This window comes from Panulirus ornatus, chromosome 50 (genome assembly GCF_036320965.1).
Source record: "Panulirus ornatus isolate Po-2019 chromosome 50, ASM3632096v1, whole genome shotgun sequence".
NCBI classification, from domain to species: domain Eukaryota; kingdom Metazoa; phylum Arthropoda; class Malacostraca; order Decapoda; family Palinuridae; genus Panulirus; species Panulirus ornatus.
Genome location: NC_092273.1, coordinates 13,409,945 through 13,423,906, shown reverse-complemented (window position 1 = coordinate 13,423,906; position 13,962 = coordinate 13,409,945). Strand labels below are relative to the sequence as shown.

At 36.4% G+C, this 13,962-nt stretch overlaps 1 protein-coding gene across 1 annotated transcript; it reads right to left on the bottom strand.

The window, feature by feature from the left end:
- On the bottom strand, positions 1-13,349 carry Aldh7A1 (aldehyde dehydrogenase 7 family member A1). The gene is made up of 9 exons (XM_071691447.1): positions 13,091-13,349; positions 8,038-8,145; positions 7,727-7,835; positions 7,158-7,375; positions 6,320-6,535; positions 4,174-4,353; positions 1,676-1,835; positions 918-1,147; positions 1-710 (listed from the first exon to the last, which is right to left on the bottom strand). Exons 1-9 carry the CDS (start codon positions 13,268-13,270, stop codon positions 498-500), a joined length of 1,614 nt encoding a protein of 537 aa, XP_071547548.1. The 5' UTR covers positions 13,271-13,349; the 3' UTR covers positions 1-497.
- Positions 13,350-13,962: the final 613 nt, after the last annotated feature.

Below are 13,962 nucleotides of genomic sequence, written 5' to 3'. Positions count from 1 at the left end.
ATGAATTATCAAATTTATTTATTCTTCATTTAGAATAACAGGTGAGTAGAAAAGGAAACAAGTCAAGTGCATAAAAATAATGTACCTTTTTATATAAAATATTCTTTGGGAATTTGTAGTTCGGAGGGTATTGAACATGCCAAACTGCTTAACTTTTCTATGATCTATGATCTAAATTATTAAACATAAACTGTATTGGAACAATACAACACTACATGTAGCATCATAAAGAATTTACCTGAAATCTGATTTTGTCCACAACTAAATCTAAATAAAGTTGCTTTTTTACCAATGTAATTTTGGTCTTCAGGGTATGATGATGGAAAATTATATTTAGCTTAAGTTGGAAGAACCAGTAACTTACTACTGTAAGTTGGAATTCTCAATACAAATAAGGCAATTCTGACCAAGTCTGTCTATGTTCTATCACTGATATGCGATCCACTCAGATCATCAATCAACCTAAAGAAAGTTTCATCAGGTAGTCCAATAATGGCCTACTCAAACTTGATACCCTGAGCAAGAGGAAGTTCTTTGGTATAGTTGATGGTACAGGTGGAGCGACGCATATACTGTTTCCAAGCATCTGAACCAGACTCTCTGCCACCTCCAGTATGCTTTTCCCCTCCAAAAGCACCACCAATCTCAGCACCATTAGTAGGGATATTTATGTTGATGATACCACAGTCAGAGCCCTTAGGACCAAGCCACTGTTGAAGGAGAAACATTATGATAATGCAGAGGTAACATACAATATCAAATGATACCTACAAAGGAATAAGGTAATCTTGATTAGAGAAAAAATTGAATGGATAATGAAAAACAAAGATTCTTATCTCACACTAAATGCAAGGACTTCACTCCCAAAAATATGAAAAAAGAAATTTGAACACAAGAAAAAGGTTAATAACACACACCTTGAACAAGTTTCCTAGATTCTGAGTGAAGAGAGAAGAGGAGAGACCTTGCTTAACTTCATTATTCCACTTAATACCTTCATCAACTGAGGAACACTTTAAGATGTAAACAATGGGAGCAAAAGTCTCTCGATGAACTACAGGAGAGTTGTGTGGTAAACCAGTGATAATAGCTGGTTCTACAAAGTGACCCTCACGGTCAATTATGTTACCACCAAACATAACCTTGCCTGAAAAGATGGAAAATGAACAACACACATCAGTAATTTATAAATATATCCCCTGATCAACATTAACTCCATTTCCAGTTCCACGGGGAGGATCAAGTACATGCAGCCTCTCAAATCACTTACACACATCCTCAACCTACATTCAGTGTAATATTGTGAAACAAACTTCCAGACACCTATGCCTTCCTCGTCTGAATTATCCCCAGCTCTGACCAAGTACTTTATAGTCAATGTAGTTTAAAATGACTGTTAGTACTTATGCACTAGAAAGTAAGAGCAGTGAAAGGAGTGAATTTTGGGAGGAAATGTGTAACTGCTTTGGAAGTTTTGATGCAAACAATTATATCATTTTGCTTAGGATCTTAATGAAAAAGTGGACATGGGTTCCCAAAGTATCTGAAAATGGAGAAAAACTTCTCAAACAATGCCTAAGGAAGGATGGTCACTGGGAATGTGGTTTAAGGAAAGTTCTATACATAAATATACATGGGTACAGGAAATTCTATAATACACTACCAAAATACATACCTCCAAGAGCTTTAGCTTCTTCAATAGTTGCCAAATACCCATCAATGCCCTGCTGTGAATGCATGGGACCATACAATACACCTTCATCAAGAGGATCTCCAACACGTGACATGATACTACCATATGCCTTGACTAGACGCTCAACTATTGTGTCATACAGCTGTAAGGAGATTAATTTCAATTCAAACTACTGAACTGGGCATAAACAGCAAAGAAGACAAACATTCAAAAAGTCTTAAAAGTTACAGCTGCTATAATGAATGGTTAGCCCCTTCCCTTACACTTTTTTTCTTTGTGTTCCAAGTAATCATGAATATTTTTGTAATTCGGTTTTGAAAATATGCACAAACTAATAAAACAACACAAAACATTTTGCTTGAGTTAACATTTAAAAAAAATATTACATGATGATTTACACAATTATTGCAAATCCATGTAAATACAATGAATGAAAATAATAATGTCAAAAATACAAAATGTACCCTTTGAACTTTAGACTGTAGAAGTCAATAGAAATACCTAAGAAAAAAGACATCTTTAAGAAATGTAAAAATCCTATCATCACATTACATTTGATAACGTAAAATATATCACTTTGATAACCCTAAGATGCTGCTCTTAACCTCTGCTTTACAAACGTGCTTGTCTCCTGAATTATTAACTCATCCATTCAATTTCTACATCAAGGGAACTGCACAAATACAACTACATATTCTAATGTTCATATATATATATGTATATAAGACAGTTACTATCTGCAAAAACAGATGATTGAGCAGGTGCAATACCAAGTAAAGTTTACTTTAGTTCACCCCAAAGCATCAGTGGACTACATGAGTTGGAGATTGTTTTATCTCTAAGTATTATTTTCATTGTAAGTCAGTACAGCCATCACTGTTATATTCATCTTCACATACTGTGATTGAAAAATTGTGGAAAGGCAGAAATAAACTAGATGATTGCACCTCTCTAAGAGATCCTTTGCCTTGATATTGTCTGCATATATAAATAAATGCTGAACTATCAGAGTAGGAGCGTGTTTCCTCATTGGATGAGGTGTTATCTTCTTATGTCTCCATAGTCTTCACTGTCATATACATCACTCAGCATACTGGGAAAAAAAGTGGAAAAGCAAGCAAAAATAAGGCATATGCTTGGGCCTCCTCTAAGAGATGCCTCACCATGCTGCTGTCTGCAGATGTGAGTGCTTGTAATGCCATCTATTGAAAGAAATAAAACATACTATGCTCTTGTTTTCTGGACATGATAGAAAACATAACTGGATCCCCATAAATGTGTTCTCTTGGGTTAATCAATTTCATAAGTGACCTAACTGAACTCAGGACAATAACCATTTCCATAAAATCTCAGCCTGATTATACACCCGTTCCTCACTTTATGTGTGGATTATGTTCTATGAAAACTTTGCAAAAACAGAAATTGTATTTGGTGCACTAGTAAACATACAGAGGAAAATGGGATGTTTTGGTACATTTTCTACCGCCATACCCACATAGATGTAAATTCTGCCTGCATAAAAAGGGGGACTGGTAGAGAATGGTTCCTTGCAGTAAAGTGATATCGTATATTGTGATCCCACACAAAACAAGGGATAACTGAAAGGGTTAATGAAAAAGAACATACTTACACTAACCTTCCATCTTAAGTGTAACTTTCTCTCAGACTTTTAGAAACAATCTAACTGAATCTCTAGGTCATTCTAAGCTAGTGGCATTGGACATCAATTATTACTTGACGCTCAGAGGAACATTGAACTGCATGCCATTCCAAATAGTATTAATACAGTGTTTTAAACTGGACACCTGGGTCTACTCTATCAACTGGAGATTCAGGAAAAGGTAAGACATTGCAAAGCCATCCAGCTATCTCATGGATTTTTTCTAGGTATTCAAATATATCTAAGTGAATTGAAGACAATATGGGTAACAAGACTGATGAGCAAGACAAGCCACAGCTTGAAACCAGGATTTCATTTGTAAGAGGAAAAGGTAATAAAGTTCTTTCACCTCTTTCTTAATGAAATGATCTTGGCACAGATATAAAATAAAGAAACAAGGTGTTTGTTGCTAACAAATAGAGAGAAAATTAAATGTTACCGTGAATTGGCAAATGTTGAATACTGTTTAAGTATTCAACAAATATGGTTCATCCATACAGTCAATCATTACAATGTTGGTCACTCGTAAGGTAATTAGATATTGAAAAACAATCCTGGGATATTTCCAATTGGCATTTTAGCATATTTAAGTGATATTTAGTCCAAAATGAAACCTACAAGGCTCAAGCAAGCACCCACCAACATGCCTAAATAAGGTAAACAAGACTTAAAAACCTAAAAATGACAACTGGAGTGAATGGCTGAAATTAGAAAAATGCATCAAGTATCTCTTTAAGGTGGACTGGAAATCTCACATACATTACGGTACACAGCTCCTGAAGTCGTAAGGGGTAGAGGAAGACATAGTAACTTTACTCACAGTCTCATGTATTATAAGTCTTCGAGTGGTAGTACATCTCTGGCCAGCAGTACCAACACAGGCAAAAAGGGCTGCTCTTACAACCATCTCAGAATCAGCATCTTCATCCACAATAATTGCATTGTTACCACCAAGTTCAAGCAAGTGACGACCAAAACGCTCCTGTACCATCAACGCAACCTGTTAAAAAAAAAGAGCATTTATCATCCCAAAATAAAGAAATCTGCAAACATTTTAATGCAGGAAGAGTTTGTGCAAGAAATTCTTGGAGAAAGAGAGAGAATTGTATGTGGCATTAATGGAGCTGGAAGGCACTGCTGGACACTTCCTTTATTGTCAATTGATGAAAAAGAGCAAAGTCTTGTCAAAGAACTTCTCACTTCAAAGGAGTCCATCCTGTCTCTGTTACAGAGTGTAGCACAATTTTGAAGATGCAGGAACCCCTAGATAAGGGAACAGGAAACTATGCTTATGTATAAAAGCGATGGAAAGAGGGTGAGTGGTTTCTGGTGAAGGTGGATCTGTGTCTAGAATGTGTGATGTCATCTTGTTGCTTAACCCTTTTGGTGCTACGGATAACAATATGCATTTCTGGAACAGGGTGCTATGAATACCAGTCTACACATGTAATTTCCAAATCAAACATCAAAAGTTGAATTTGCACACATTATAGGCTCTGTTGTCTGCTTATAGGTGAAAGCTCCCACAGAGGATGACTCAATGAAGCTGCCTGGTAATCTGTTATAGAACATGGTAGGTGGTTGAGTGCCTATACTAGGAAACAGCTGAGTCTGCAGGACCCAGTCCTATCAAATACACCTGCTGCCATTCTCCCAACACACCATTATGTAGGACCGAGTAATTAATAGATAACGCATTTTCCTTTACTACAATTCTTAAGTCTTAATTCATAAGAAAAGACAATGTTAAAGTTTTTCTTCACCTAATCATATAAAAAAGTTACTAAATAAAAATCTATGTAACTTGTGTACAGATGATTAAGCCAGTATGGCAAATAAATGTTTCTTTCCTAAACTAGAAGCACTTAACTCAGGAATACAAAATCAATATTCTATTGTGCCTGTTTTCATTATGGGAAAAAAAACTTGGGGCATGGAAAGCCAATCAGATGCAATTTGCAGATATCAAACTCCAGAGAAAAACTCCAAAAACTGGGGCGAGACTTTGGGAGTTTGAGAACATGGAGAAAGTTTGCAGTAAATGTGCACAAAAGTATGGCAATGAGATGCAAACAGGGGGTTTATACTATGGCAGTTTGAGAGGAATGTTGAATGGGGAAAACCTAGAGGGAATGAATAACTTCAGGTACCTGGGAGTAAATATGACAGTGGGTGGAAGCATGTGGGCTGAACCGAGTCACAGGGTGGGATATGGGGCTAGTCCTCGGTGCATTAAGGATCATAAGGAAGAGGACAGTGTCTTTTCAGGCAAAGACAGGTATGTTTTACCCTTTCACTGCACAAGCTTTCTATTTTGTGCATCCTCCTCCGTATGTGTGATTACTATTTTTGTTACATCGAGAGTTTTTTACTCTTGCTGCCCCATCTCTTTCTTCATGATAATATACACCATAAAGTGGGTTATTGTGAGCAAAATGACTCTGTCAAAGACAAGTGCTGCAGTAACTACAATAGGAATGAGAGGGCAGAACAAGGTTTGCAGAAATGGTTTGGAATTTTGGAAAGTATGAGCAAAATGACACTGATGAAGAGAATCTATGCATCAAAAGTGGTGGAGAAATGGTGAGGGAGAGACCACGAAGGAAAGAGAAGGACGGAGAGGAGCCTTTTGGGTATTAATGCCTGGTACTCTAGTAGGATGTATGGCAAGTACTGGATCGAATGAGTGGAAGTGATAAGGTGAATGAAGAAAAAAGTTGTCAGTTAGTTGAACAAGGGTATATAAGCAATCAGGGTAAACATGAAATAGTTTGTAACACTTGGTTGTGAAAGACAGTCTCCTGTTTTGGTAAATCATACATGTCAGCCCTAGATTGTGTGTGTGTAACTGAGGCCATTGTTCAATTATCTTCATTGCTATCTTGCTAAAACAATTTGGGCAATTAGGTATAAGAATGCATGCACATACAAACACTGGTCCTTTAGTTCCCAACTGTGTAACCCACCTGATTGCCAACTTTAGTAGACCCTGTGAATGAAACTAGAGGAATCCTTTCATCCTTGGCAATGGCTGTGCCAATGTCTGCTCCACCACAGCACAAAGCAGAAACTGCTCCAGGGAGGTTATTCTTTTCCAAAACAGATGATACGATCTTGGTTGTGGCCACCGAAACTAATGGCGTACTTGGAGCACCCTTCCAGAGCATAGTGTCTCCACATACCTTTGGGATATTAGAGCATTAGAAGCCTGAAGCCTAAAATTCAACTACATAATATATGTATAAAAAGGCTAATTTGCTTTAAGACTAAGAAAATGAGGTTTGAGATTGTGTATACTGTCTGTCAGGGCTTCTGTGCTGCTAGGATATCTGACGGTGTCTAGAAAATGTCAGCAGGATTGTCTGTATAACATCATTACTGACATGTAGCAAATTGTTTAATTCATAAACACAGGATTTCACAATAATTGTTACAGTACATAAACTTGAAATAGAAAAAATTATCTATTTTCCTTGAGCCACTGTATCTATAAATCAATCAACTTAACTGATATATGAAATGCTGCTGCAGTCACAGAGATTCCTACAAATATCTATTCTGAGTGAGGAGGATTTTGAACTGCATGTGAAAACTTATAAATCCAACATGAATCATTACATCCCCAAAATTATTTCCTTTCAAAATTGTCACAAAAGAAATGTAAAAAAAAATTCTATGAATGCAACAACTATGAAAATAAAAGTAAACTGAAGCAAACCTGTACAAGAACTAACATATGATTTAAATAACACAAACCATATACAAGTGTAATGAAAATAAAAATCTTTTAAAATAAAAACTTGCCATGGCAATTGCGCTATTCCATCCATACACAGCAACAGGGAAGTTAAAGGCAGTGATGACACCCACAACACCAAGAGGGTTCCAGTTCTCCATAAGGACGTGTCCTGGTCGTTCTGAGGGCAGTACTGATCCACCCACCATGCGAGACAAACCCACAGCAAAGTCACAGATGTCAACATATTCTTGAACTTCACCAATACCCTCAGGCTTGATTTTTCCTGAATTTGTTTTGAAAATCAAATACATCAATAATTATCGAGTCACTACTATCCCTACAGTAACCTTATCAATTTCACCCCTATCCAAATAATACTATTTCAGTTTACCATAAGTTTATAATTACAAAATCAAAATTAATAACACTACCACCATAATGATCTATCATATCTTAAAAGCTATTAATCATTAATCTATATTTCAGTACATATTACCCATTAGCCTACATGGATTAACAATCAAAATAAGCACATAAGAATTACTCACATCCCTATCACTCAAAAGAATTAGGAAAATAAAAGCACTTTAACTGCCATATACCAATATCAATATCCTTGCTATGTTGTACTTACCCATCTCTAAGGCCACCAGCTGACCTAATGGCTCCAACTTCTCGCGCAGTGCCTCACCAATTTGTCGTACTATTTCTCCTCTTGCTGGTGCTGGCATATCTGCCCAAACCTGAAAAATCTCGTCTAATAAATCAGCATCTAACGTGCATTTTTCCTAATTTATTACTAAGCCAGGAGGCCTCTCTAGTAACTGCATGTATGAATGTAAACAAACATCTTCCTAGTTGCATTTCACCTCAAAATCATGTTTCTAGATAAAAACTCGAATAAACAATATCAATAAATAAAGAATAAAAGGCTGTTTATTTTACCTGCCATGCTTCCTGTCCAGCTTTAACACATGCATCCAGGTCTTCTACTGTACCCTGCTGAACTTGCGCAATTGGACGCAAATTGGCTGGGCAATAGGATGTCACAGTCTGATGAGGGAACAAGAATTACATTTTACTTGTCATGAAACATACCAAACTGAGTATACAGTAAAAGCCAGCAAATGAATGATGATACATCCTTTGCCTGTCTCTTGACAGAAAAAGCATTCCATGATACGTTTTTACTACAGTTCTAGATAATTATGTCTTTTGCCAGAAAATACAATATGTCAAGTAAAAATGCTCTAAATGACGGCCAGAAAATAAATCTTGCTCTACCTATTGTCATATGTACACTATTAGACAAACCCCTAGAATCCTAAACTTAGAATCAAAACAATTCCTTCTACACACAGCCTGAAGTTTCAAGTTTTATTGTATTACTACTGAAGTTACTTTCAATTTTTCTTTCATAATCATTGGAAAGGTACTTTGTGGTTAAGGATGGCATACCTAAAAAGAAAATGAGATGAAAAAAGATTTTTCTCCAAAACCAAAGATCATGTTGAGACAGTGTTTCTCAAAATTTTGAAACAGTCCTAAAACCACAATTGAAAAACCCTCATCTCACTATGAAAAAACCTAATATCAAACACATCTTCATATATGTCAACAATCAATGGCTAATATATAGCAATAAAAAATGCAGTAACTTTTGGAGAACATTTAGCTGCTATACTTTTGAAAAGCCAAAAATCTAATGGATATGATTTAGTAATCAATCAATAAGAAGCCTCTGACTGGAATTCATTGGTGAGCCTATAATTCTTGGAGAAGTTTGTAATGGTAATTCAAGGAGTTGTTTAGTGTTGCCTGACTCTACCTGCTAAAGATTACACCTCAAGTGAAAGGTCACACTTTGGCATGATTGCAACACTAAGAGTGCAGTCTTACCAATGTACTTCTCACTCCAGAGGAGTCTACATCTGCCTGCTTCTGGAAATAGCACAGTCTTGGGCTTCAGGGACCTACAAAAAGTTACTAAGTAACACCAGGACTCTTTCATAGAATTTGGTATACCGATTATTATACATGAAATAAAATGTGAAGCGACTGTAGGGAACAAGGAACAAGTCTGTGAGGCCTGGTTGTGGTGGACATGGGGCTGTGGTTTCAGTACATTACACAAGACAATTGGACAATGAATGAGAGCAAATGCGCCATTTCTTCATCTGTTCCTTGTCCTACCTCACTAATGCAGGAAAAGGTAATGGAGCATGAAAAATATATGCACAAACACACATAATATATATATAATATATATATATATATATATTTATTTATTTCATTTTGCTTTGTCGCTGTCTCCCGCGTTTGCGAGGTAGCGCAAGGAAACAGACGAAAGAAATGGCCCAACCCACCCCCATGCACATGTATATACATACACGTCCCCACATGCAAATATACATACCCATACATCTCAATGTACACATATATATACACACACAGACATATGCATATATACACATGCACACAATTCACTGTCTGCCTTTATTCATTCCCATCGCGACCTCGCCACACATGGAATATTCATCGAGAGGGCTGGTGTATATTTCTCACAGCTTATGTGCTGAATAATAACGGTTTTCTTGACTGCACCTTCTGTTTTCTTCACTTGAGTTGTTTGTTATATATCTTACTTCTGCGGCTACTCCATTTTAGTTGTCAATTCAAGGTTTGTCCAAAAATGTCTTCAATCTGCAGTCACTTCATGCATGTTTCCTGTATTTCCCCATGCATTGCATCAAATAATTGTCCCAGCACACCAACCAATCATTCATGTAATTTTGTTTGATACTGTATCTTTTTGATGCATTTCCAAGTATAAACTTAAAGATTCTGCATCTACTGTTCTGTATCTATTGTTCTTCACTCCTATTTGCTGCTCGGCATAGATCATCACATAACACACTCTTAACCATTCTAGACTGTATAGTTAGTTTACATGTTAAAAGATCTTTTAATCTCTCACACTATTTTACATGTTAAATAAAGATTTTGATTATGATACAATTATACAATCTTTCCATCTTGTTTATTTCTGTAAGATTTAATGATGACCATAAAAACACTGCAGCTTTCAACTCTGCAATATCAATTTATCATTTTTATTGCAAATGTTCTCAGTACTGTTCCACTCATTATTTGATTTTGTTCCTAAAATTTTATTTTTTATCATAATTCCAAATCTTTGAAGTTCACAATTTTCTTTATTATGGGATAGCCTATGTATATAGGCACTAAATACTGTTAGCTGCAACATGACTTGGTTTCTAAAATTGTCCTTTTACAATTCTATGATGTTCTTTTCTGCCCCTTTTGTATAAAACACCCAAATCTCTTTAGTTTTTCTTTGTCTTCATTTTCCACTGTTTTACCTATACTCCTGTCATCTGTAAAACATTAGAATGTACTCTTTTTCAATTCCTTATTCATGTCTGATATAATTACAGAGTACTGAAACTACAACCAATCCTTAAGGTAACCTGAAATCATAACTTCCTTAGACATCTGAAATCATAACTTCCTTAGACATGTTCCATTTGCAATCACTTTCATCATTTTCCTATCTTTCCTTTTATATAATGTCTTGTCACTTTCTTTACCATCACTGAATAGTTTACTTAACCAAATGCTTTCCCAAAACCAAGTAAAACAGGGCCCACTCATCAGTATTTCATATAAAATCTAATCAAATTAGTAGTACTATCTGTATGCTTTTACTAGGTAAAAAGCCATGTGTTCATGTATTGAGCTCATTTGTATGAAGATGATCTGGCACCTTTGTCTTTAGAAAGACAGAGAGCTTACAACAAAATTTTTGCCATCATGGTAAGGTTAGCAAATAGTGCTCCCCACTTAAATTGTATTGAAGAATGACGTCTTTCTTAAACGCCTCTCCTTGTCCCTTCACTATTCTTACTTGTTGTGTAAAGTAGTTACTTCACTGACATAATTATCTAATCTAGGTTAATTCGGTATTATCTCCAACCATGCCTCACTTTCTTTTGAAAGATTATGCAGTTGCTCCTGGTAAATGTTTTAAATCACCAGGTATGGCATTATCACTCCAACTTCCCTGCCAAGCAATCATGTATTTGTGTCTGAAGCCTTTTTTTTTTGCTACGTTTAAAAGAGAGAGAGAGAGAGAGAGAGAGAGAGAGAGAGAGAGAGAGAGAGAGAGAGAGAGAGAGAGAGAGTGAGTTTGCATGTACCTTAATGATCTGAGATATATGTTTTATCTAGGAGCACCAAGATTTCAAATTCATTTATGGGATCACAATACACAGAGAACGTCCTAAGAAAGTCTGGCTCATTACAGCCACATATTAATGCGTATCGACCAGCTTTATCTTCATTCTTTAAAGGGTACAAATAAGGAATCCTTTTAAGAGGTATTGTATCAGTTGTTAAGCAAATCGAGGGAATTTATCAATACATTAATTCTAAGTAGTTAGGCTTAGTAAGGTCAAATGTACACAGGAGGAGAAAAAAGATGAAGAGAAAGGTTGTCAACGACAATCAACTAAATTCAGGTGAATAAAAGTTCATATCTATTATTCCTAACCAAACACTTCAATCATATTTCAATATTCAAAACTCAGAATCATTCATTTTGCTGAGGTTGTGCAGTGGAAGGCAAGTCTTTCATCCCAAATGCGCCTCTTAAAATCTTACGCAGATACAACAAATAACTTTCTAATATATATATATATATATATATATATATATATATATATATATATATATATATATATATATATATATATATGCAGAGGGAGAACAGGTAAACTTGTACACTTTTGTGTAATTACGTTATGGAGTCAAGACTTGAGGTTACATAAAACTACCAATGCAGAACACAGTAACTGTATAAAGGCAATAATGCTTTTAAATGAAGCAGGAAATGGTAAAATATAAATAATACACTGAGAGGCTGTGATAACTGGAGGAAGAGTAAGACTTTGGAATGAGTGACTGACAATACATCAACTATGATGAAAGGAAAACTGGGATAGCCGAAGATGAATAGCAGGGTTTGGTAAAGAAGTATGTGGCTGACAACTGTATAATTTAGCCTTGTAAGATATATGTGAATGCCTGAACCAAAGCTATACACAAGGGAATTGACAAGGTATGATGGTAACTGGATAAGGATATATATATTTACCATTTACAGGTTCAGTATTGATTATAAACCACATCGAAAGTCACGTAAAACATTGCAGTATGTCTTCTCTTGCATACAGTGATTAAGCAATCATATAATTGATTATAAAGCAAGCCAACCAGTTCTGTGGGGGTCCCATGGGCCCACCCTTGCAGTTAGCCAATCAGAATCCAGCCTGGCCTCAGCCGCCCCCATGTCAGCCAATCAGATCCAACAGCCTATTTACAACGCCTGCTTATCACATTACACTGGCTGTTGCCAAGGGCTATTCAGACTGCCTTTTATAATGTACAACAACAACCAATTCCACGCCGTAGCTATGATAAAATCACAATAATAAGTCTCAGAAATTCTGGGGCTTATTCTTCAAATGTTGTAAGTTATTTCAAAGAGGTTTATTAAACCTTATTGAGTAACAAAGCGGTCCCCCAACACAGGATATTTTTAGCCCCCATCAACTTAACTCACAACTCTAGGCCTGTCACTACCCAAGGCTATTAACAACAGCTTTACTTTACATATATGTGTGTGTGTATATATATATATATATATATATATATATATATATATATATATATATATATATATATATGAAACTTGGTAAAGACAATCTTATGTCTACCACACTAAACATTTCCCCTCACAATATCTAGTATTCTACAATATAACAAAATGAAACGTAACAACTGGCACTATATACTGATAACTGCCAATAACAAGTATTCACATACAGAGGCATAACAGACGCTATGCCTGAACTCAACCCGGCATGATAAACCCCCTAACAAATTCCCTTTTAATATCTAACTTTACCCTTCTCACCTCTCCATTTCCAAACCACTTGCCGTTGAAGACTCCCTTGTTCTTCTCGGACAAACCCAGCTCCTTCAGGAAGGCGTACTTGGGCTCGTTTATGAGAAAACCAGACGACATGCTGCGTGTGAGGATGAGGTACGAGCGTGGGGTGTTACTGAGGAGTCGGGCGGCGAGGTGAGGCGCCATAGCTTGTCGGTCGTCGTCTGCCACCGCGCCACCGCTGCCGGCACTCTCCCCCTTCCCCTCCTCCTCCTCCTCCTCCTCTCCCTCCACCGCCACACTCCCCCCCCCAAATAATTTTCCCTAGACCAGATGCCCACCTCATTTATAACCAATCTACACACAGATTATTCTATTCATCAGTTGTAAAGATAGGAATATTCTGTCTAAGCTATTAAACATGTTATGCCAGGATACAGTGTTGTTTCTGGGCAATGTTATCATATACGTAACCACTGACCAAAGATTCTTTGGGGGAAATTTCTGAGCTTATGAAAATGCTCATATAACTAAACAAATTATCTAATATGAAAGCACAACTTTAAGGAATGAATTTAGTATTGCAGATATATGATATTTTGTAGTGTACGATAGTGCACAAAGCTCATATGAACATTAGATAATTCTAACGTAATAAATGACTTATCTAAATCTAAATCTATGTCTCAGATCTTTTCCTTATAACTAGGCACACAAACTAAATATAATGAAGAACTATTCTACAGTTACACGTGGCCGCCCTGTACCAGTAATGGCACCCTAGCACCCGCACCCGACCAATGCCAGTAATAGCACACCCGAAGACGGGTTGTCATTGACAAGAGGCCGTGTTAAGATTTAATTCAGGCGAATCTTTACACACACACACACACACACAC